Source organism: Propithecus coquereli, unplaced genomic scaffold (assembly GCF_000956105.1).
Source record: "Propithecus coquereli isolate 6110/MARCELLA unplaced genomic scaffold, Pcoq_1.0 Scaffold399, whole genome shotgun sequence".
In the NCBI taxonomy this organism is placed as follows: domain Eukaryota; kingdom Metazoa; phylum Chordata; class Mammalia; order Primates; family Indriidae; genus Propithecus; species Propithecus coquereli.
This window is the reverse complement of record NW_012149718.1, coordinates 1266534-1287303: the sequence shown is the minus strand read 5'-3', so window position 1 is coordinate 1287303 and position 20770 is coordinate 1266534. Positions and strand designations below refer to the sequence as shown.

The 20770-nt window shown below is 61.1% G+C and overlaps 1 protein-coding gene across 1 annotated transcript in view; it reads right to left on the bottom strand.

Annotated features, from left to right (window-relative positions):
- POFUT2 (protein O-fucosyltransferase 2) overlaps window positions 1-431 on the bottom strand; it is a 15484-nt gene extending 15053 nt beyond the window's left edge. The window contains exon 1 of the mRNA XM_012652680.1: window positions 265-431. Within this exon, the coding sequence (XP_012508134.1) occupies window positions 265-395 (131 nt within the window). The 5' untranslated portion in view covers window positions 396-431. The remainder of the gene's footprint in view (window positions 1-264) is intronic.
- Window positions 432-20770: the final 20339 nt, after the last annotated feature.

Sequence of the window (20770 nt, the reverse complement as noted above, 5' to 3'; positions counted from 1 at the left end):
CCCCGCCCACTGACCCCCGGCCTGGCCCACTGAGCCCTACCCAGTCCCCGCCCACTGACCCCCGGCCTGGCCCACTGAGCCCTACCCAGTCCCCGTCCACTGACCCCCGGCCCGGCCCACTGAGTCCTACCCAGTCCCCGTTCACCGACCCCCGGCCCGGCCCCGCCCCCGTCCCGTCCTTGCCCACCGAACCCCGGTCCCTAGCCACTGACCCCCGCCTCATTCCCCGGAGCCCCACCGTCGGCGCCATGGACGCTTGTTTACCGTCTGCGGGACGCCGCCCCGGACAGGATGTCGGCTGCCGACTGGCCAGGCCAAAACTCCTGGCCTGAGGCTGAGGTCGGCGGCCAGGACGCTGCCCAGAGCAGCAGGTAGACGACGCGGAGCGCCGCCATGGCCCCGGGCGGCCACGCACTTCCGGCGACTGCGCCCCGCCCCGGAAGCGCACATTTGCCCCGTCTCCACGGAGCGCGTCATCTATAGCCATGGCAACAACTAGACGCCAGCTCCGCGCATGCGCCCGGCATCCTCTAAGGGGGCGCGACCCGCGCATGCGCGGAGCTCTTCGCCCACGCCGGGGCGATGCGGCGCGGGAGGCGGAGCGCAGCCTGGGGCCCGGTCCACGCCCGGCTTTGCCCCACGCGGGTGGCGGCTGCTCACGCAGGCGCTGGCCCCGCGTCCTCATCCTGCACTGGGCGGTGGGCGGTGGGCGCGCCGGTGCTGTCTGCGGGCGCCGCGAGTTCCGCCAGGCCCGACCAGCTGGACAGGCGGGGAGCCTGCGGTGGCGGGGCCATGTGTCGGGAGGGGCGGGGCCGTAGCCGGGGAGGGGCGGGGCCGGACCGGAGAGGGCGGGGCCACGCGCTGGGAGAGGCGGGGCCGGACCGGAGAGGGCGGGGCCACGCGCTGGGAGAGGCGGGGCCGTGGCCAGGGAGGACGGGGCCACGCGCTGGGAGGGGCGGGGCCGGACCTGGGAAGGCGGGGCCGTGGCCGGGGAAGGCGGGGCCGGGCGTGGGGAGTCCGGCGTGCTGGGCGTGCAGTGACTGGCAGGTCCTGGCAGCGGACCGGGGCTGCTGTCCGAAAAGGCCGCGTCTCTGAGTATTGAGCGTTTGCACGCCCTCCTTGGGGGCGTCCGGAGCGGGGTGTCCCGCACGCAGAGCAGACCCTGGGGGCTCCGGTGGCCTCTGCTCGGGTCCCCGGGGCCGCCGGCAAAGCCTGGGTCTGGCAGGGGACCCGGGGCCGCGGCGTCGCCGATGCGGTGCAGCCCCGGACAGCGACACTGGGCGAGCTCCTTGGAGGGTGAAGATGACCAGACCGGCACCAAAAAAGAGGAATGTGCATTGCTCTTCGTCTGTTAAATAAATGAATGGCAATCAAGTTTGTAATCCAGCATCCCCAGGCCCAGGAGGCCAAGGGCGAATCCTGCCAAGACGAAATAATACCGATCCTGCCACCCAGAGCCTGGGGAAGGGTTCGGTACCCTGACGGCAAAGCCGGATCAAGACATCGCGAGAAAGGAGAACTGCAGGCCGGTGTCTTCCTGAACCTAGACACGGATCCATTTTAAAGTGAGCATGGGACCTACGTGGATCTACGTGTCTATGCGAAGCAGAAGTCAAAATACGTGATCGTGATTTACAGACTGTTGTACAGCTGCAGTCGTCCAGGCAGTGTGGTGTTGGCGACAGGACAGACTCCTGGCCCCGCGGAACAGCAGAGATCCCAGCGAACCCAGGAACATATGCACCAAATGGCGCTGGAGCAACTGGACGCCCGTTTGGAAAACAGGAATCTCAGTGGGATGGAAAATCATGAGCCTTAAAGGAGAAAAAAAGATAAGTTGAATTTCATCAAAAAGTAAAACTTTCTGGTTTTCTGGTCTTTGAAAGATACCGTTAAGAAAATAACACTGCAAGCTGTGGGGGGGGGATAATTCAGAATGACGTGTCTGACGAAGGGCTTGAATCTGGAATACATGACGATCTTTCAGAATTCAGGACTGTGGTGAGAGAGCGGTGGACGGCCCGGTTCAGAAAGAAAGGTGCTCACATGGCCAGTCAGCACAGGACAGAGTGCTCGATGTCTGTGAAAATCAGAGAAATGGAGTTGAAATCACGAAGGGATGCCGTCACCCACCCCCTGGAAGGGTGACATTAAAAACTTTGAAGGTAGCAAGCGTTGGTGAGGAGTGAACAGCTGAACTCTCACGCCATCGACAGGAACGTAGGTGGCGCGCCCCTTTGGAAGTCACTTTGACAGTTTCTGTTCTGTCTTGGCTGAACCCGTGGCTAGAATCGTCCCAAAGGTGGCAGTGGGGAGTTGCCACCAGGAAGTGCCCCTGAGTGTCCAGAGATGGGCTTGTTGGGATTCCAAAGAAAGAAGCGCCAGAAGCCATCTGTTAGGGGAACTTGGGGACAGAGAGGGCTGCAGCCCGTTGTCCTGACACACAGCATTGTCCTGACACACAGCCGGCAAAGGATGGGCCACCTTGTCTGTCCATGGCAAGGGGTCAGGTGTGGAGTTTATGTGAGGGTTTAAGAAATCTGGGCGAGATCTAGTTTCTTTCAGTGTTTCGGGCAACAACCTAAACACCCTTACCAATGCCTGGGAGTGTTCGCGCCTGCAGGGAAAACGTGCGGCCTCGCAGCAGTGCTGCTCGTCAGGACCCAGAAAGGGGGGTGGGGTGCATGCAGCCTCTGGGGACCTCGGCGTCCCAAGGACGGGGCAAGATGTTTGCCTCAGCCCTGCGTGGTCGTCCCCGCCAGGAACCACAGCACCGCCTGGGCCACCACTGCAAGGACAGCCAGTCCCTGTCGGCAGGACTGTGCCCTCACAGTGCGGGCATTTCCATGCCAGCTGACTTTGGAAGAGCAGCTGTCACTTCTGTGTGCGGATACTGCGCTTTAAAGACTGAGTGTAGGGATGTAGGGTGTACTCTTTCTCTTGCCCTGGAGCTGGTGATGGCCCGAACAGAAAGCAATTCGCCATGTAAAGAGCCGTGGAACACTCCGAAACCCAAAACCAGAAATCAGGCAACAAACTGAACCAGAGCGGCCACGCCCCTGCGCGGCCAGGCTGCCCCCGCCCAACCCAGGGGATCCTGCGGACCCAGCGCCACCTCCCAGCGGGGCACCGTGGGCATATCGGGCCGTCACTACTGGGTGGGCTGCTGAGAGTGAACACACGGGAGGCCCCTGCTCCATGTCTAAGGGGCCGAGTCCATTCTCAAGACCAGGTTTGCTCCAGCCCCGGACTCTCCTGCCCATCCTGGGGGTCTTGTTTCTTCCAGGATGAAAGAGGCCCCCGCCCCCCCCTCGCAGGAAGCCATAGCAGCGCTACTGCCCACCCCCTGTCACCCGAGTGTGGAGGGAGGCGCCTCCTGCCCTCTTTCTCCTCCCTCCTCCCTCCCTTCCCCTCCTGTCTACACCAGCCTCCTTCAGGCTTTGGGGAGTTCTTTACTGGCCCCCGGATTATGTTCTTGCCAGGAATGACCTAGGAGAGGTTTTATGTGTCTTTCATTGGAGAGAAAAGAGTCTTTACAGGAATAACTGGAAATAGCCCCATTTTCCCCCTGCGGGGGCCAGCGATTAGGTTGATTTCCTGGTGCAGAAGAGGGGGCCCGCCAGCCTGGGCCCACGCCCTAAGGCAGCTCACTGCGCCCGGCCCACCTTGGCGTCGCTGCCACTAGAGGGCAGGCGAGCCCTTCGCTGGCGCCCGGGGTTGGGACGCAGGAGACTTAGGGGCAGGATCGAGTTTGACAGCCCGTCCTGCACTTGCCCAAAGCGGGGTTGGTGGCAGGGAGCCCAGGAGTGGCGGGTGGCTCAATGAGCCACCAGGGCAGGCCTTGGGCCTCTGCGACCCCTATCCAGCCTCCCCCAGGGGGGAAGCAAGATCCATTTGGCCTCTGGCCCAGGCGGTTTGTGGGTCCTGGGCCACCCCTAGTGAAGGCCACACTTTGATCCCGTTGGGCCCTGGGACATCAGCTACCCCCACAGGGGGGTCAGTGTGGGAAGCCCAGGTCCCCAGCCCCAGGAGGAGCCCTTAGCCCTGCGGTGGGACACGGAAGTGGCCACCAGGCTTCGGGGGCAGATCTTGCCCGAGCCTGGCTGGCGCAGCAGCGATGTCCCGGGAGTCTCCAGGAGAGAGGCAGATTCTTCTGGGAGCTGGGGCAGACCCCGTCTGGGTGGGGACCGGTGGGGACCTGCGGGGGCCGGGTGAGGGGGAGGGCCTGGAGCTCCAGGCGTCCCAGGAGCCCTGTTCACACACACCTGGGGGTGGCAGGGGAGGGGGCACGGGAGCCAGTGCTGCCCTCTTGGGTCAGCGGTAACAGCTGGGGCAGGGAAAGGCGGTTGGGGACATCACCACTGCCCTGAGACCACCCCGCCAGGGAGACCGGGAGGCCGGCGGTGGTGAGGGACAGGCTGGGGACAAGCTTGGCTCCGCTGGGGGTGGCACAAGGGAGCAGACAGCAGCTGGCCCTGCCTGTCCCTGTGCTGGGATCTGGGCCCTTGCTCATCGCTGTCCCCTGTCTCAAAATCCTGGCTTTTGTCCCTGGAAATGCACAGGGAGGGGACTGCTTTGTGAGTCACCGGCAGGGCAGGCAGTTCCGGTTTGTGGCTCAGAAGGAGTCCTTAGCGGGAGCCTGTGGCCGCCTGCCAGGACTGCCCACGGCCGGCCCGGCCAGCTCTGCAGCTGAGGAGGTGCCACAGGCCCCAGGCCCCCAGGTGACGGAGACAAGATGGTGCCGTGGTCTCCTGGGGCCTGGGGATTCTCAGGGAACTGCCTGTGGTCAGCACATGGGACCAGCACCCCAGGTGGTGGGTGGCAGAGCTGGGCCTGCCCCCCAGGGCAAGGGCTGCCCAGCGCCTGCCGGGACTGGTCCGGGGGCCCACGGTCTGCAGTGAGAGCTCGACCCGCCTGAAGGCCTGGCCAGACCACCTGCCCTGGAGGCAGGACCCCAGCCTTCCACCTGGGGCGCACGTGGACACCTGCCCCGGACACGTCCCAGCGGTCCCATGGGGGAAGCACAGCCTGGGCTGTGGGTCACATGGGCAGGAAGGGCCCAGGGTGGGGCTGGTTCAGGGTGGGGACCTGCCTCAGAACTCCCTCGAACTTGGGCTTCCCCGCCTGACCTTTGCTTGGGACGCGAGTGACTGTCCATCCCGGCACGGTGGGAAGAGGCTGCTGTCACCTCTGGCCGTCCCCTAAAACGGAGGCTCCAGGAGAGAAACTGCCACATACCAGTTATGAAAACAAAGACGGGCCACCCAGATGTACTGGGAAGCTCTGAAAATCATTTAAAAATGTCCTGGGTCCGAATTTGGGCTTTAGGTCAGACATGACCAGCTCTTGACCCCTGCCCTGTCTGATCCCCCAGAGGGGTTTTCATCGAGGGGAGGGGCGGCTCTCCCTGTAGGGGAGCAGAGCTGTGGGGCCGCTCTGTGAGGAGCTGCTGCAGGAGGCGGGTTTTGCAGCTCAGGGTCTGCAGCTGCGGGGGAAGTGGGGACGGTGGAGCAGCGGGTGGGGGTCACTCAGGATGGGAGCCTCTGTCCACAGGGCTTTCTGGGATCCAAACATGTCAAACGTCAGCAAGTGCGTAGTTTGTTTTACTTAAACAGCTGCTTATTTATGTCGGAGGCCTGGTTTCAAGGACTGGTCTTGTCCCCCGGATGACAGCGTCAGCGGAAATGCGGCGGGCGGTGGGGAGGGGAGGGGGGCCGGCCTGGGGTTCCTCCCTGGACCCAGCACAACCCGGAGTTCTGCTGACTCACAGGAGGCACGACCCAGGTGCGGGGACGTCCGTGTGAACCCCGCCAGCGTACGAACTCTGGGATCCCTTGCCCGGTTCCCCTTCCCCGCTGAGTCTCACCCCGGATGTCCAGAAACCACAGGGGACTCTGGGGCTCGTGCTCAGACCGGCCCATGGGAGCCGGGCAAGGTGTGTCCTGTTAGCCCCAGAGTCCCCGAGCTCAGCACACCACCGCCGAGGCGCAGACGCACCCAGGCCCGTGGGGCGTCCCTGGCAGGAGGCAGGCCTGGCTGGGGTCTCCTCAGGCCGGCTCCAGGTCTGCCCCTCTGTCTGTGACTCCGGGATCCTCCCCTGCAGGAGGGGAAGGACATACCCATGTCGCAGGGCGTGGAGGGAGGCCCAGGCTGTGCGGGAGGAGGGGCGTGGGCGCGGGCGCTGCAGGACGCCGGCAGACTGAACAAGTGTGTCCCTTCCACGGGGCAGGGTGAGCGTGACCAGATGTCCGCCTCACTGCCGGTTCTGACACCCGAGCCTGAACCTCGGGGGGACGTCCTCCCGCAGGACGGGGCGAGGACGGGGCACCGGCTCCCTGTGGCGCGACCCGGACCACCCCTGCCCGCGCCCGCTGACACCTGGCCTGGCATGTCTGCGTGCGGCCTGGGGCTCAGAGGGGCTGCAGAGAGGGAGCTCGTGCTCGTGGACCCTCGCAGGGCGCAGGGAGGGCGGGGACGTTAGACCGAAACATTGGCGCCAGCCCTTTGGGGGGTTCGGCTGCTCTTTCTCTTTTCCTTGAGTGATTTTTTAGTTCTAGAACTTACCACGAGCTGACTGCGGGTGCTTGTTCTTCAGCATGCTCATTCCATCCATGTCCTGGGGCTCCCGGCCCGCCCCTTCCTCGCCGAGGGCCGCCGTGGGCTTTGGCACGGCCGTAGACCCCACTGGCGCAGAGGGCCGCAGCGACCCAGGCTGCACCGAGCAGAGCTCGCCTGGGGGTGGGCCCTCGGGCCCTGGGAGGTGAGAGGAAGGCCGGGAGCCGGGGGGCTTCGGCAGTGGGGGCAGCCTGCAGCTGGAGCAGGGGGGGAGGGGGGAGCAGGTTCCGACCTTCCCGCCCCTCCCACAGGCTCGGCCCAGCGCCCCGTGCCTGGGCCGGCATGGCCGCCCTGAGCTCAGAGTCAGCGTGATCACCCCCGGCCTGGCTGTTTCCTCCCGACCAGACTGGAGACATCAAATACACGTGTGCGGTTCAGAGGTTCTAAAAGGAGAAGTATCAGAGGTCCTGAAAACCACCTTCCTTCATCCACTCACTCACTCAGGGGGCCCACCGAGGGCCTGGGACGCAGAGGCGAGTGGCGCAGCTCTCAGGCAGACCAGGGTTTAGACAAATCGCTGCAGACCCGCCCGCAACGGGGGGTGGGGGGGAGCTGGGGCTCGGGGAGGAGACCCCTGCGCCCTCACGGTGAGGCTGTCTGGGCACCGCCGCCCACGTCCGCGGGAGCAGCCTGCACGCCAGCCGGGGGCCGGGGGTGCTCAGCTGGAGGTTGGGGGACCTCGCGGCCTGGCGGGCGTAGCAGGCGAGAGAGGGCAGGCGGTGTAGCGTGGCCGAAAGCTCGCACCCGTGACCCTGCACACACGTGACCCTGCGCACACGCTCCCACACGCACATGCACAGATGGACTGTGAGACCCTGATACGTCCAATCCCGCGGGTGCAAATGCTGTTCCGGTTTCCCAGCCCAGATCCCGGGCACCACAGAGTCTTTTCCGAGCCCGTTGGTCGCGTGTGGGGAGCGTCTCTCCTGCGCATCGTTCAACCGTCTCTTGCCGCGAGTTTGTCTTTCCTCCTGGGACGGTGTCTTGCAGTGTGGAGATGGCTTCTTCCTGCTCATTTCCCGCCTTTCGTCTTCGTGGGTCGTCTCGGTCTCAGCCTTATTCCGAGAAAGCCTTGCACGGGAGCCAGAGCTGCGAGGTGAGCAGCACGAGTCCCTGTTGGCTGTCGCCTGGATTCGCCGCGGAAAGGCGGCACCGCTGACGCTATCTGCGCCTTTCGCTCAGGGCTTGAGGGTCACGTGTTGCTCACGGGTGTTCCCTGCGAAAGGTGACTGAGACACTCCTGCCTTTCCTCTTTCCGTGGTGTGGGTTCCAGCGGCGTTTTCGTCACTCAGACCGTGGGCCTTAAACGGCAGGGATCACAGCCCACGGCTCTGGGTTGAAGTCACGTGGTCGGGCTCCTGGGGAGGGCGGCGCCCTCTCTCTCTGTCCTCGCGTGGCGTCTCATGTCATAAGGGCACTGACCCCACCATGGGGGCTCCACCCCCAAGACCCCGTCCGACCCGGTCCCCTTCCGGGCCCATCCCGATACCGTTGCCCTGGGGCTGGGGTGTCAACACGCGTGTTTTGGGAGCACACAAGTCTGAGGTCCACAGTAAACCGCCAGCTCTTTAATCCCTTGGGAGTTGGTTTGGGGGTTGTGAAAATGTCCCAACCTTTAGGTTTAGCATTTTATTTTTCAAATTCAAAGCCGTTGGTTACATCATCATTTACTGAAAAGCTTACCTTTTCCACTGATGACGTGAGATGCCCCCTTTGTCGTAAACTCAGCTCCCACAGACACATGTCCCGTCTCTCTCCGTGGACTGACTGACCGATTTCTGCACAAAACACGCACTAATCATGGCAGCTTCCCGTGTCCTTTTAGAAACACTTTGCGGCTACTCCTGCACGTTTTTTCTTCCCTGGGAAGTTCGGAACCCCTGGTGCAGTTGCAGAACCAATCCTGCTGGGAGTTTTGCTCCCTGGGCTGCACTGGGTGGAGGGACAACCTGGAAAACTGACCCTCTCGTGCTGTGGAGTCCTGCTTGGGGCTGGGCTCCAGCTCTCGGCTCGCGCAGAGCTTCCGTGAAGGTTTTAGTTTCCTTTCATGTTAGATTTGCTCGTTTCCCGGTTTGTTCTTGGGTATTTTACGGGTTTTATCACTATAATGAATGGGACACTTTCCCACGAAGCGTTATAATTGCTATGGGTTTTTGTGTGCCGACGTTACAATTGGCCGCTTTTAATTCTGATGGTTTGTCAGTTCATTATTTTGGTTTTCTGGGCAAACAGTCCTATAATTACGCAAATAAATTATAGTTTCGTCTCTGCCGTTGCAATATTTATACTCCATGTATGTTTTCTTGCGTGATTACATTGGCCAGGGCTCAAGTACAAAGCCCACCCTCCTCGTCCTGTGTCTGACTGTACCGTCAACAGTTCTAGGGCAGGGTCTGCTGACTACGGCCCCTGCCGCCGACTGTCTCTTTTGTAAACGCAGCGTTACTGGAACACGCCACTCTCACAGTTCACGTGTTGTCTGATGGCTGTTTGCAGGCTACGATGGCTGTTGAATAGCTGGGACGGGGACCATGTGGCGTGAGAAACCTAAAGTACCTTCCGTAAGATCTGAGCCTTTATGGAAATTTGCTGATGTCTGTTCTCATGAATTAAATACGATGTCACACATTAAGGAAGTGTCTGACTGTTTTTAGCTGTCTGAAGATCTTGTGTTGTGTGTGCTTTAAAGTCAGGAATAAATATTACATGTACCACATGCTTTTTGGGGGAACTATCTTTTGAGATGCTCAGTTTTCCCTTCTTTAATCTCTGATGTAGTGAGTGGTGCTGACACATTTTCTGGTGTTGAACCATCCTTGCTGTCCTAAGATGAACTATACCTGCTCCCGGTGTAGTGGGTTCTATTTGCTAACACTTTTATCTAGGACACTTATGTCCTTGTTATATATAAACAATACATCACTCAGTGTGTGTGCGTGATCCTTGTCAGTTTCTCAGGGTTTTGGTTAGCTATATAAAATGAATTAGGATGCTTTTATCTTTTTCTGGAAGTAATAGTAGCTCTTAGTAACGATTCACCTGGATCAAGATCTTACTATGCAACGAACACAACCTACATCGTTTACATTAGTTAAGTCTTTAACCTGCAAATCAACCGTGTGAATTCGGTGCTATTTTTAGGTCCATTTGATGGATGAGGAAACTGAGGCACGGAGAGTTTACTTAACCTGCCCGAGGGCACCTGTTGGTAGGAGGTGGGGATGGGACTTGAACTCGGCAGTCGGCCTCCGGGCCCCAGGTTCCTGCGCTGCAGAGAGGTTCTTCCTAAAGTTGTGATTCACACGTAAAACTACCTGAGCCCGGTGCCTTTTCTGAGGATGAACGTTCGACGACTTGTTTTGTGTGTGTTTCCTGCCCCCCATTGGACCAATCAGATTTCCTATTGCTACTCCAGTCAATTTTGTGCTTTATATTTTTGAAGAAAATTATCTCTTTAATCTAGTTTTTTAAAATTTACTAACTAGAACAGGGTAGTTTCATAATTTTTAAAATCTACCCCAATCTTTCTTTTCTCTTTTCTCCCTTTGATCCCTTTGTGTCCCAGGTGTCTGCTGTGTCTTCCCTGAGGTGTCCTGGTGGGGGCTGGGTGGCGGGGGACAGTTCACACTCAGCCACCCTGTGCCAGGGGGACTCAGGGAAGACACGGGCCGCCACTTGTGCCCCGTGGTGCTCCTGTGTTGGTTCACACCCCGCCCTGTGCGCCATGGTGCTCCCATGTTGGTGCAGACCCCGCCCTGTGCTCCCGTGTTGGTTCACACCCTGCCCTGTGCTCCCGTGTTGGTTCACACCCTGCCCTGTGCTCCCGTGTTGGTGCTCCCGTGTTGGTGCACACCCCGCCCTGTGCCCCGTGGTGCTCCCGTGTTGGTGCACACCCCGCCCTGTGCCCCGTGGTGCTCCCGTGTTGGTGCACATCCCGCCCTGTGCCCCGTGGTGCTCCCGTGTTGGTGCACACCCCGCCCTGTGCCCCGTGGTGCTCCCGTGTTGGTGCACACCCCGCCCTGTGCCCCGTGGTGCTTCCGTGTTGGCGCACACCCCGCCCTGTGCCCCGTGTTGGTGTGGACCCCGCCCTGCAGAACTGGGAAAGAGAATCGCTGTCATCACTGAGAGCCTTTGGTTCTTGACATTTTTCCAAGTTACTTTCATCTCCGGGATGGCTCTGACCTTGATTTTCACGCATGCAGTAGAGAATGCGTCCGATGTCATAGAGAAAAATGTTATCAACATGAAGCAATTGAACTTTTTATCATAAAAAGATGACACAGATGTATTTTTAAAATAACCCATCTAAAATTACCTGAGGTCCCTCCTTCTCCCCAGGTTGTTAACTGATGGAACTGTGTTGAGAAAGGTGCTCAGGATAGGGGGAATATAATAAAGGTGAAGCCGCTGATACCAACCCCAAATCAGGGGACTTGTCGTTGAGGAGGAGGCATCAACACGCTCAAACCCACAGCTGCAGCGAGTCTCGGAACACAGGAGAGATGGTGATGTGAGCAGCGCGGCTGGGCCGGGAGGGGGTGCGGAGTGGGCAGGTCTGCGCACCCCGTCAAGGTCCGGCTCTCTGCTTTGGGGAGGAAAAGGTGTTCCCGGGCAGTTGCTGTGAGAAATCGCGTGGGGCTCTCAGCCCCTTCTCAGCAGGAGCCTCCGGGACAAGGACAGCCGCATCGGCACAAATGTCTCCTAAAGGATTTAGAGTCAAACCGCAAAACAAGGGCGTGGAATGCCGGGTGGTTTCACAATCAAAATGGAATTTATGTGAAAAATTGAATATTACAATGCAGTAATTAAAGCCATCCTGGTCTGAACACGCAGCAAAGCCCTGGGGGGTGGGCGCCCTCCCTCTGCGCGTGGTCCCTGGGGCCTCGAGCTGCAACGCGGGAGCTGAGCTCCCAGGGCTGGGCCTGGAGAGGCTGTTCTGGGTGTCACAGGCGAACGGCCAGAGAGGGGGAGCGAGTGAGATCTGGGGTCCCCGATGTGCGTGGCCCTCGGCAGAATCTCCGTCTGTCGCCCGTCTGCCGGGGGCGCTCCCTGCTCAGGGAGGCGGCCACACGAGAAGCTACCGGAACGTGCTTCCAGGAAGGTGGCCGGGCCGCCTGGACTTAGGGGCAGAGCATGCGGGCCAGCCCCCTCAGAGGCGCCAATGCCGCTCTCCGAGGTCCCCGGGACCCCGGATGCTCTGGGTGACGCCAGTCGGCCTGGGGGAGCTTCCCACAGCTGGCCGGCCCGTGGGCCACGCGAGGTTCCCAGGGATGGAATGTTCGTCCTCTAACTCACAGTTTCTGCAAACCACAGCTTTCTATCTTAATCACGTGAAACTGGGAGAGCCTGGGGCATGGGAAGGTCAGAGACAGCTTCAAAACCCAGAAGGGTGGGCGCCACCTGGGAACGGCCTCCGCTCCAGAACGCACCTGTCCGGTGTAGACGTCTGTCCCCAGCCTGGGCCCTGCCCCTGCGGCCCAGCTCTGAGCCCCGACCTCCATGAGCTAATGACGTCCCTGAAGCCCCGGGCACAGCCGCAGGGGACCCCACGCCAGCGGGTGAGAGGATCCCCACACCCCTGCCTGTCCCAGAAGCCCCCAGGCCACAGCCAGCCTCCCCTCCCCCTCTGGTGGCTGCTCCCGCCTCCTCCAGGCCTTTGTCCCTGGCGCCATCCCCCGACCATGTCTTCCCTATGGGCCACTCCCGCGAGCTCAAGGCCGTCCTCCAACACGTCTCATCCTGCCGACCTGCGTCCCGACCTCCCCTGCCTGGCCTTGGCCCCTGTGGCCCAGCCTGCCGCTGCCCCATCCCTGTCCCCTCCTCATGCCACCCTGACGACCACTCTGCCCCTCTGAGGCTGCCTGGGGTAGGGTGGTGCCACCCCGTGTCTCAAACACGGGTGAGCTGCGGCTGCACCACACCCTCGACTGTGTCCTTGGTGGCCGCGCTATTTGTGTCTTGGGGTGGGTGTCCCTGTCCCCTGCACCTGGCCTTGCTCCCCGCGGCTCCCTCGGGGGGTTGTCCAGAGGGATCTGGGGGTCCCGCCCCTGCCCCCGCACTGTGCCCTGGGCGAGGAGGACAGGACGGCACTTGGCGATCGCTCGGTCCTCTCCGCAAGCCGGGGGCAGGCGGACATGGGAGGCCAGAGCTGCCCTCTGCGCCGCGCAGGCCCTGCCTACCCCCGAGAGCCGCTCTGGCCCTGCAGCGGCGGTGGCTGCCCAGCCCAGTCTCCCTCGGGGTCCCCACTGCAGGGGCCTCGTCACCCCCGCCTGGGCCTCCCCACCTAGCATCGCCGACCTCGGCATCCCGGGGCAGACGCGGGTGCGAGTCTGGTCCACGGATCGGAATAGACATCCCTGCTTCTGCCTCTCGCCAGCGAGCAGTTTGGGGCAAAGTTGTTACCTTCCCCGTCACCGACACCCTGGGTCAGACCAAGCCCCTGGGTCCAACACCAGTGTCCCCTGGGATCCAGGACACAACGCAGAGTCCTGGGCTGGGCCCAGGCATGGGTCAGATGGGAGCTTGGGGCCTGCTGACAGCAGTGACCATAGGAGGGACAGTCGGGACTGAGGGGCCACCAGGCCTGCAGCTCCGAGCAGCCGTTAGAAATGGCCCTATTGTGCATATCTTGGCCCGAAAATGTTCCACTGGGGGGAGTGCCCCCACCAGCCGCGTTGGGCTCCCCCCAGGTCCGGGACGGGCGCTGGGCCCACGGCGCCCATGGGTCGAGGGGGAGGGCCCTGCCTCGGGCAGTCGGGGGCCAGACGGCCGGGCCCTGCGGCCGCAGCTGCCCTGGCACACAAAAGGCCCTTGTTCCCACCCTGCGTGGCTCCCAGCGCCCACTGCCCGCCCCTCCCGACGAGATGGGGGGTGGGAGCTATTTGCCCGGGGGCTGTACTTGACATTTGCCGTTCACTTGGGAGGAGGCGTCTGGGCAGACGGAGCCCCCCCAGCCTCCCCTCCCAGCCCGGCTCCCCGCAGAGCACTGAGGAGCAGGCGGCCCTGACACGCCTGTGACCCCCGATGGGCCGTGGGTCAGCCGCGGCCTCCATTGTTTCATGCTCAGAACGGCCAGGCTGGTCTCAGGAGGGCGGCGGGCAGGGGACAAGGGGCGATGGAGCCAGGGGCACAAGTGCACACATGCCTGCACAGGCACAAACACACATGCACACACGTGCACAAACACGCTCCAGGAACACACACGTGGGAATACACAGAAAGATGGAGCCACTCCGTACAGAGCGGGGAGGGGAGCACAGTGCGTGCCCTAAGGACGTTTGCACACGCGAGTGCATACGCACGTGTGCACATACATATTCACGCGTGTGGCCCGTCTGCAAACTTCCTGGCTCCCCTGCTCTGTCCAGTCCACTCCCGGGTGTCTGTGGGGCTGGGCTGAGCTGTGGGAACTTTCCTCCAAACCGCAATTACGCACTGGGCGCCGGCTGCGTGTCTATCGTGTGCGGGGGCGCGGGAAGGGGCTCCGGTAAACACTGGAGGGGAGTTGCGAAACCGCGGGCGAGCGGGGGCTGAGCTGCGGCTGGGGGCTGGCGGGGCCGTGGTTTTGCCGTTCGCTGACACCTGCTGGCCCGGCGCCCCGTGCAGCTAGGGTTAAAGGCGGGGAGGGGTGCGTCGTGGGCGGGGGCGCCTGACCCTCCCTTCCTGCGGGGGACGCTTCCCTGACATCCACAAGCAGCCCTGGCCCTGCCCTGGCTGAGCCCCCACGTCCACCTCCAATCCCCGGACGGACGCCGCGTAAGGGCCTTGTTTAGAAAGGGGTCTTTGTGGACGGGGTTAAGGGAGGGTCCGAGGGGACTGTCAGGAGGGGGAGGAGGTGGCAGTGGCTTAGGGAGGCGACTGGGGCCACCTCCAGGGTCCGCTGCGCCCTTCCTGAACTGGCCCCTCGTCCCCGAGACTGTGCGTCGGGAAGGAGCTGTCAGGTGAGCGGAGGAGGCAGCGAGAACCCGGCCCCTTCCCGGGTGGGGCAGCGGCTGAGCGGGGGGAGGGCACGGGGGCATCTGCCGAGATGGGCGACAGGACGGTGGCTGCGGGCACCGGAGCGGAGCCTGGGAGCGGCCGGAAGCCAGACTGGGCTTGGGAGCGGCACTCGAGAGGGGCTGGCGGAGGGCAAGAGGGCGCCGCGCCGGAGGAGAGCCGGACGTCAGTGCTGGGAAGAGCCGGCGTCCAGTGGGAAAGGGCCGCAGGCGTCCTCGGTGAGGACCTGGCCGTGTGCGAGCCGGGTGTGCGCCACGGAGCACGGAGAAATCCTTCTGCGCTGGGAGAGCGGGGAGACCTCAGCAGCGCTCGGGCAGCCGCGGAGGCTGGAGGACAGACGCCGCCAGCAGACCCTGGTGACAGCGTGTAGCGGACGAGTCCGTGACCAGAGCCAGACTCCGATCCCATGGGGGACGGAGGGGACCCGCTGCTCTGTAGTCATCGCTGCGAGTCTGCAATCGCTACCGAAATGTTCGATCGCAGGTCTCAACGGGCCCTGCTGTGGCTTTCAACACCTGGAAAACGTGTAAACATTCAGACTTGGTCGGTGCTGCCGCCCACGGCATTAACACGTGATGCTCGAAAACACGCGTGGAGAAGAATGGGCGGGGCTGCAGCTTTGCACCCGAACTCTGCATTCCGTTATTGGATGATTTGTGTCCCTTCCCTGTGACCCACGTGGCCGTGGGTGTGAGTTCTGGGTGTCACCTCCTTCCTGCTTTGCTTGCCCTGCGAAGAGAAACCCAACGAGCTGATGACCGCGTTCTCAGCGTTTGTGGACTAATCTTACATCTTTATATTTACTGGAGCGACGTTTATTTTCTGCGTGCACCGTGATTTCTCCCGGGAGCCATTCCAGCATAAGCTGTGAATGTGTTTTAACAGACACGTACATTTCTATTTCCATAATCCTGTTTTATCATACGCCTGCTTTAAATAATATCCACGTTAACAAAAGCTACCACAAAAACCCTCGAGACAGCGTCTGTTTAGAACCTGTGTTGCCGTCTTCTCAAACGATGTTTGTGAAAGTTTGCTAGGGCCAGACCTATACGTGGAGAATAATTCGTCACGTTTTGTTTTTAAGGGAGAAGTAGCCTTCCAGGCGTTTCAGCAGCGCACGGCAGCCCCACGACCGGCGCGTGCGTTAGCGTGCGCGTCCTGCTGCGTGTGTGCTCGAGTGAATCGGAGAACTTTCATGAAGACAATAGGATGAAACTGGTGCTGACACTGAATTTCTGCCTCGAGATCTGAAATAAAAAGAGGGAGAAATTGCCGACGGATCCAGCGGCCGCGGCCACGACCAGAGCACCTGGTTCCTTCCCGAGCGCGTGGCGGGTGCCTGGCTGTGCCCCGAGTGCTGCCGTAACCGCGGCTCGCGGGCCTGGCGGGGGTGGGGACGGGCAGAGGGCTCTTTCCGGATCCTGTCACAGCTGCCATTACTTCTCCTGGCGACGGCCGAGGAGGCCGCGTCATAACACGAGACGCTCAGACCCAGGAAGCTTCCGATTTCCCCAGCGAGACACTTTCTCTCTCTCGCTCCTCCTTGCCATGGTTGAAACGGGAGTTGTGTTTCTATCGCTGCTAAATTATAATTGTTCTTCACTCTGAGGAAGCAAATACTTGGCTCCAAACAAAACATGTCCGGTTCTAACCTGGCAGCTTAGGAGGAGGCACCGCGATCTGGACTGTCTGCACAGAGCGTGGGATGGGCCACAGGGTTGAGGGTCACCAGGTGCTGTCCCGTCTCTCAGGCTGCGCGTCTGGGCTCCTGTGCTTGACGCAAACCCGGGTCCCCGGGCCGCTGTGGCCTGGGCGTGCGGCTGCTGGGCCGCTAGCGCGGCTCACCGAGGCTCACTGCTGTGGAAGACTGGGGCTTTCGAGTGTTTAATGTCTTCTTAGGATTATAAATACAAGTAGATTAAGGAGTGCTGATATTCAGGCCCTTGGAATTTAAGTGTTTTAAACAGAGCGTCCAGATTGTCATGGGTGTGATTTGCCATCTGGTCTACGCCACTGTGTATTTTTACTTTGCAAAACAACTCGAGGCTTACTCTACGTTGCTTTTTTCGATGCCTTTTGAATTCCCCAGAAGGGTTGTTTGCAAAGTAAACATTCCAAACGGTAAAGAAAGTTAGGGTCTTGGGGCGGGGAGACCCTCCTGGGCATCAGGATGGGCCCCGGGGGCGTCTCAAGTCCTCGTGGGAGAGGAGAGAAGAGGACAGACGCTCAGAATAAAAACCGTGTGGCCACCAGCCGAGGGACACCGGCACTGCCAGGAGCTGGAAGGGGCAGGAGGACCGCCCCCTGAAGGCCCGGGAGCCCCAGAGCGGGCGTCCCGCAGGCCCAGCCACACCTGAGTCCGGGCTCCTGGCCTCCAGACCTTCGAGCCTGATTCCCACTGCTCTAAGCCGCCCAGTTTGTGGCACTTTGTCACCGCGGCCCCGGGACACCAGTGCAGCCTCCCACCTCTTCGGCACCAGGACATCTTTAACTCAACTTCTCTGAAACTAAGGGCAGTGGGACCAGGGGACATTCAGGCGGCCCAGAGAAAAGCTTCTCTGGCTCATTTGCACGAGGACTCGTTGTTGGCAGTGAGTGATGGCTTTTGAAATCTCCAAAATATCTGTTTTTCCTGGGCTTCTAGTCCTGTCTACACGGATCAGAAAATTGGAACAAAACAAGACCCACAAAGCGTGAGCCGTCAGGCAGGCCCGGGGACAGCGCACAGTCGGGAGCGCCGGGCAGCGCCAGGCTGCCGACTTCTGCGGAAGGTGCTTCCTCCTGACTGGCGGGGGGCTGGGGACCCAGCCAGGCAAAGGTGGTGGCAGTGTCTGAGTCCCAGCCCTGGACTGGAAACCACGTCTTACGTCCCAGTCGACACGTCCTTAAAAGGCAGAGGAGGCAGGACCCCAAAAGAGGGCAGTGACCCGGCTACGGTCAAACAGCTGCCCCAGGACACCCACGGCTTCTCCTCCCCAAGGCCCCCCGGTGGCCGGGATCCCAGACACTCCAGGGGAAGCGCAGGGCCTGTGGGTGATGTCGGCCTGGGGCACCGGCTGGAGGGTCTGTCCTGGCTGGACACGGGACTGGACGCCCTGCAGGACCCCATCCCCATGAGGGACACATGTGCACATGCACACACCTGCTCACACGCACGTGCACACACTGGCGTGTAACAACACATGCACGCAGCCCTGTGCACACCCTTATATACACAAGGACCCACACACGTGTGCACATGCACTCAGCATGTCCACGGGCGGAGTGAGGGGGCGGATGTTCCAGGCCAGGTGACGACACAGACACAGGTGTTCTGAGGGGCAGCGGGCAGGTGGGGTCAGCCAGACGGCTGCCTCCTGAGTCCAGGTGAGGACCCCATGGCCTGGGCCCTCTCTCAGCCGCCCCATTGCCACGACTTGTGCTTAGCTCTCCCGGAGCCTGCAGAAAGACGGAGACTAAACAACGTCACCCACTTCTCGTTTCCTGGAAACTGCTTTCTGCCAAAATAAATAGATGCCTGTCAGCTGCTCGGTGGCTGCAGAAACATAGGTCGGCCCAGAGGCAGAGAGGCTCTCGTTTCTAGGAGGCAAACAAAGCCCTGGCAGAGACCCTGGGTAGCTTCTCAGCACAGGCCCAGAGCCCGCTTCTGCCTGGAGAGCAGGCGGGAACTTGCCCCGACCCCGGGAGCAAAGCATCAGGTCACCTGAAGTGCGCTTCCCGGGCTGCGTGAGCACCCCAAGGGGCTCAGAGTCTCCAGAAAACTCGAGCGAGGGCCTTTCCCCGCCTCCCCCCGCAGTCCCATCCGATGCTCGGTGTCCAAGTCCCCACCGTCAGCTGGACGTGCCAGCCCCGGGCTTGCACATCTGGCCCAGGGCCCAAGTGCGTGCAGGGCCCGACCTCCTGGACTCTGCCAGCCCAGACCACCTGCACCTGTGGGGCGCCCGTCCAGATGGGGCCGCACCGCTCGGCTCAGGCCACCAGCCCCGCCTTTTCCACGCAACGGCCCCACGTAACCCCCCTGTGGTGCGGGGAGCGTGTGGGACAGCACGGGGTTTCGGTGCAAACTCTGAGACAGACCAGGCCGTGGGTGGGCAGACGCAACCTTATAGCGACTCGCTCCAAGCTGACACCGTTGGAAGCAGCCTTAACCAGACTCCCGCAATTTCTGATGCAACTCCACCGCGGACAAGAGGGAGTGAGCAGGGAGAACCGAGGCCATTCTGAAAATCACTAGAGGCCAACACGGTGTTGAAGGAGGAAAAGTCGGTGCTGACGCTATCCAGCTTCAAGATCTACGCAAAGCTACAGTCACCAAGACCACGCTGGAGAAAGGACAGACCAATAGGGCAGGGAACAGAAAAGAGAGCCCAGAGGTCGAACCTGAGGTGGTTCTGCGTGCCGGCTTGGCTGGGCAGGGACGCCAGGCATCTGGGGTTCTGGGTGTGTTTGCGAGGGTGTCCCTGGAGGAGGCTGGCGTCGGAGTTGGCAACTGCGCAGGGACGGTCGGCCCTCGCCAGCGCACGGGCACCCTGCAGCCTGCCGAGGGTCCGAGGAGAACGGAAAGGCGGGGAGGGGAGAACTCCGTCTGCGCTTGAGGCGGCGCCTTGGTCTTCTCCCGGCGGGGACTTGAGCCACCGGATTCCCTGGTCCTCAGGCCTCCGGACTTGAGCGGAAACCACGTCACTGGCTCTCCTGGGTCTCCAGGTCGTAGATGGAGATCGAGGGTCTTCTCTGCTTCCGTAATCACGCGAGCCCGTTCCTCCTCGCAACCTCAGTCCTTGTCTCTGTGTGTGTGTGTGTGTGAGATCTCTCTACCTGTCCGTCCGTCCATCCTGTCGGCTCTGTGTCTCTGGAAAACCCCGGTTTGTGCCGACGCACACAAACGTGTCCGCCTGGTCTCCCACGACAAGCCAGGGCGACGCAGGAGAGCAATGAGGGTCTTTCCCACAGACGGTGCTGGAACAATGGGCGTCCAAACGCAAACAAACAAACGAACAAATAATCCAGTTGGTCCCACAAACATTCACTCAAAACGGATCACAGACCTGCATGTAAGATGCAAAACTGTAAAACTCCTGGGAGACAAAGTCCCCTTCGCCACCAGTGGGGAGGCCAGTTTGGCAGTTTCCTACAAAACGAAACACACACAGGAAAAAACTAGATGACGAGGATTTGGCGATGACTTTAAATACCGCACCAGAGGCGTGGTCCGTGGAGGAAATCACCGGTAAGCTGGAGTTCGTTAGAATGAAATCTGCTCTGCGAAATACGACGTCAAGGGAATGTGAGGACAAGCCACAGAAGGGGAGAAAATATTTGCAAAAGACACATCTGATAAATGACTGTTGTCAAAAATATACAAAGAACTCTTAAAATTTAATAAGGAAACAAACAGCCCGATCGAGGAACGGGCAGCAGCTCTGAACAGACGCTTTGTGGAGAGGATTCGCGGGGCAGAGAAGCGCGTGGAGCGATGCTCGAGGGGACGCCGGTTGACACAGTAGCGAGACACAGGGACAGGTCCATTACCACGGCACAAACCCAAACACTGGCGGCGTCAGATGCTGACGGACGTGCCGCGGCGGGACCGCCCTTTCGGCCGTGGCGCGGACGCGGTGGCGCGGACGCGGTGCCGCGGCCCCTTGGGAGCCGGCGTGGCCGTTTCTCGCAGACGAAACCTGCTCCTACCGTGCGGTCCAGCGACCGCGCCCCTTGGCGTTCACCCACGGAGCAGAGCTCATTTACCTGTTTCCATACAACTTGCGGAAAACTTCTTTGCACACAACCACCCGCACTTGGGTGTTCACGGCAGCTTTACTCAATTGCCGAAACTGGGATGCACCCAGGTGTCCTCCAGACGGTGAATGGTGGACATGCTGGTCCGTCCAGACAAGGGAATATCATTCAGAGCTAAAGAGCTGAGCTGTCCTCCGTGGAAAGACGTGGAGGAAACGTAAACGCAGGTTACCAGGTGAGAGAAGCCAGTCTGGAAAGGCTGCGCCGTGGGCGTCCCGCTGTCTGGCCTTCTGCAAGCGGCAGCTATGGTGATGTGAGAAGGTCAGCGGTTGCCCAGGCTGGGGAGGGAGGGCGAGTCAGGTGGAGCACAGGTCCTCGGGGCGGTGGGACTGCTCTGCGCGACGCCACCATGGCGGATACG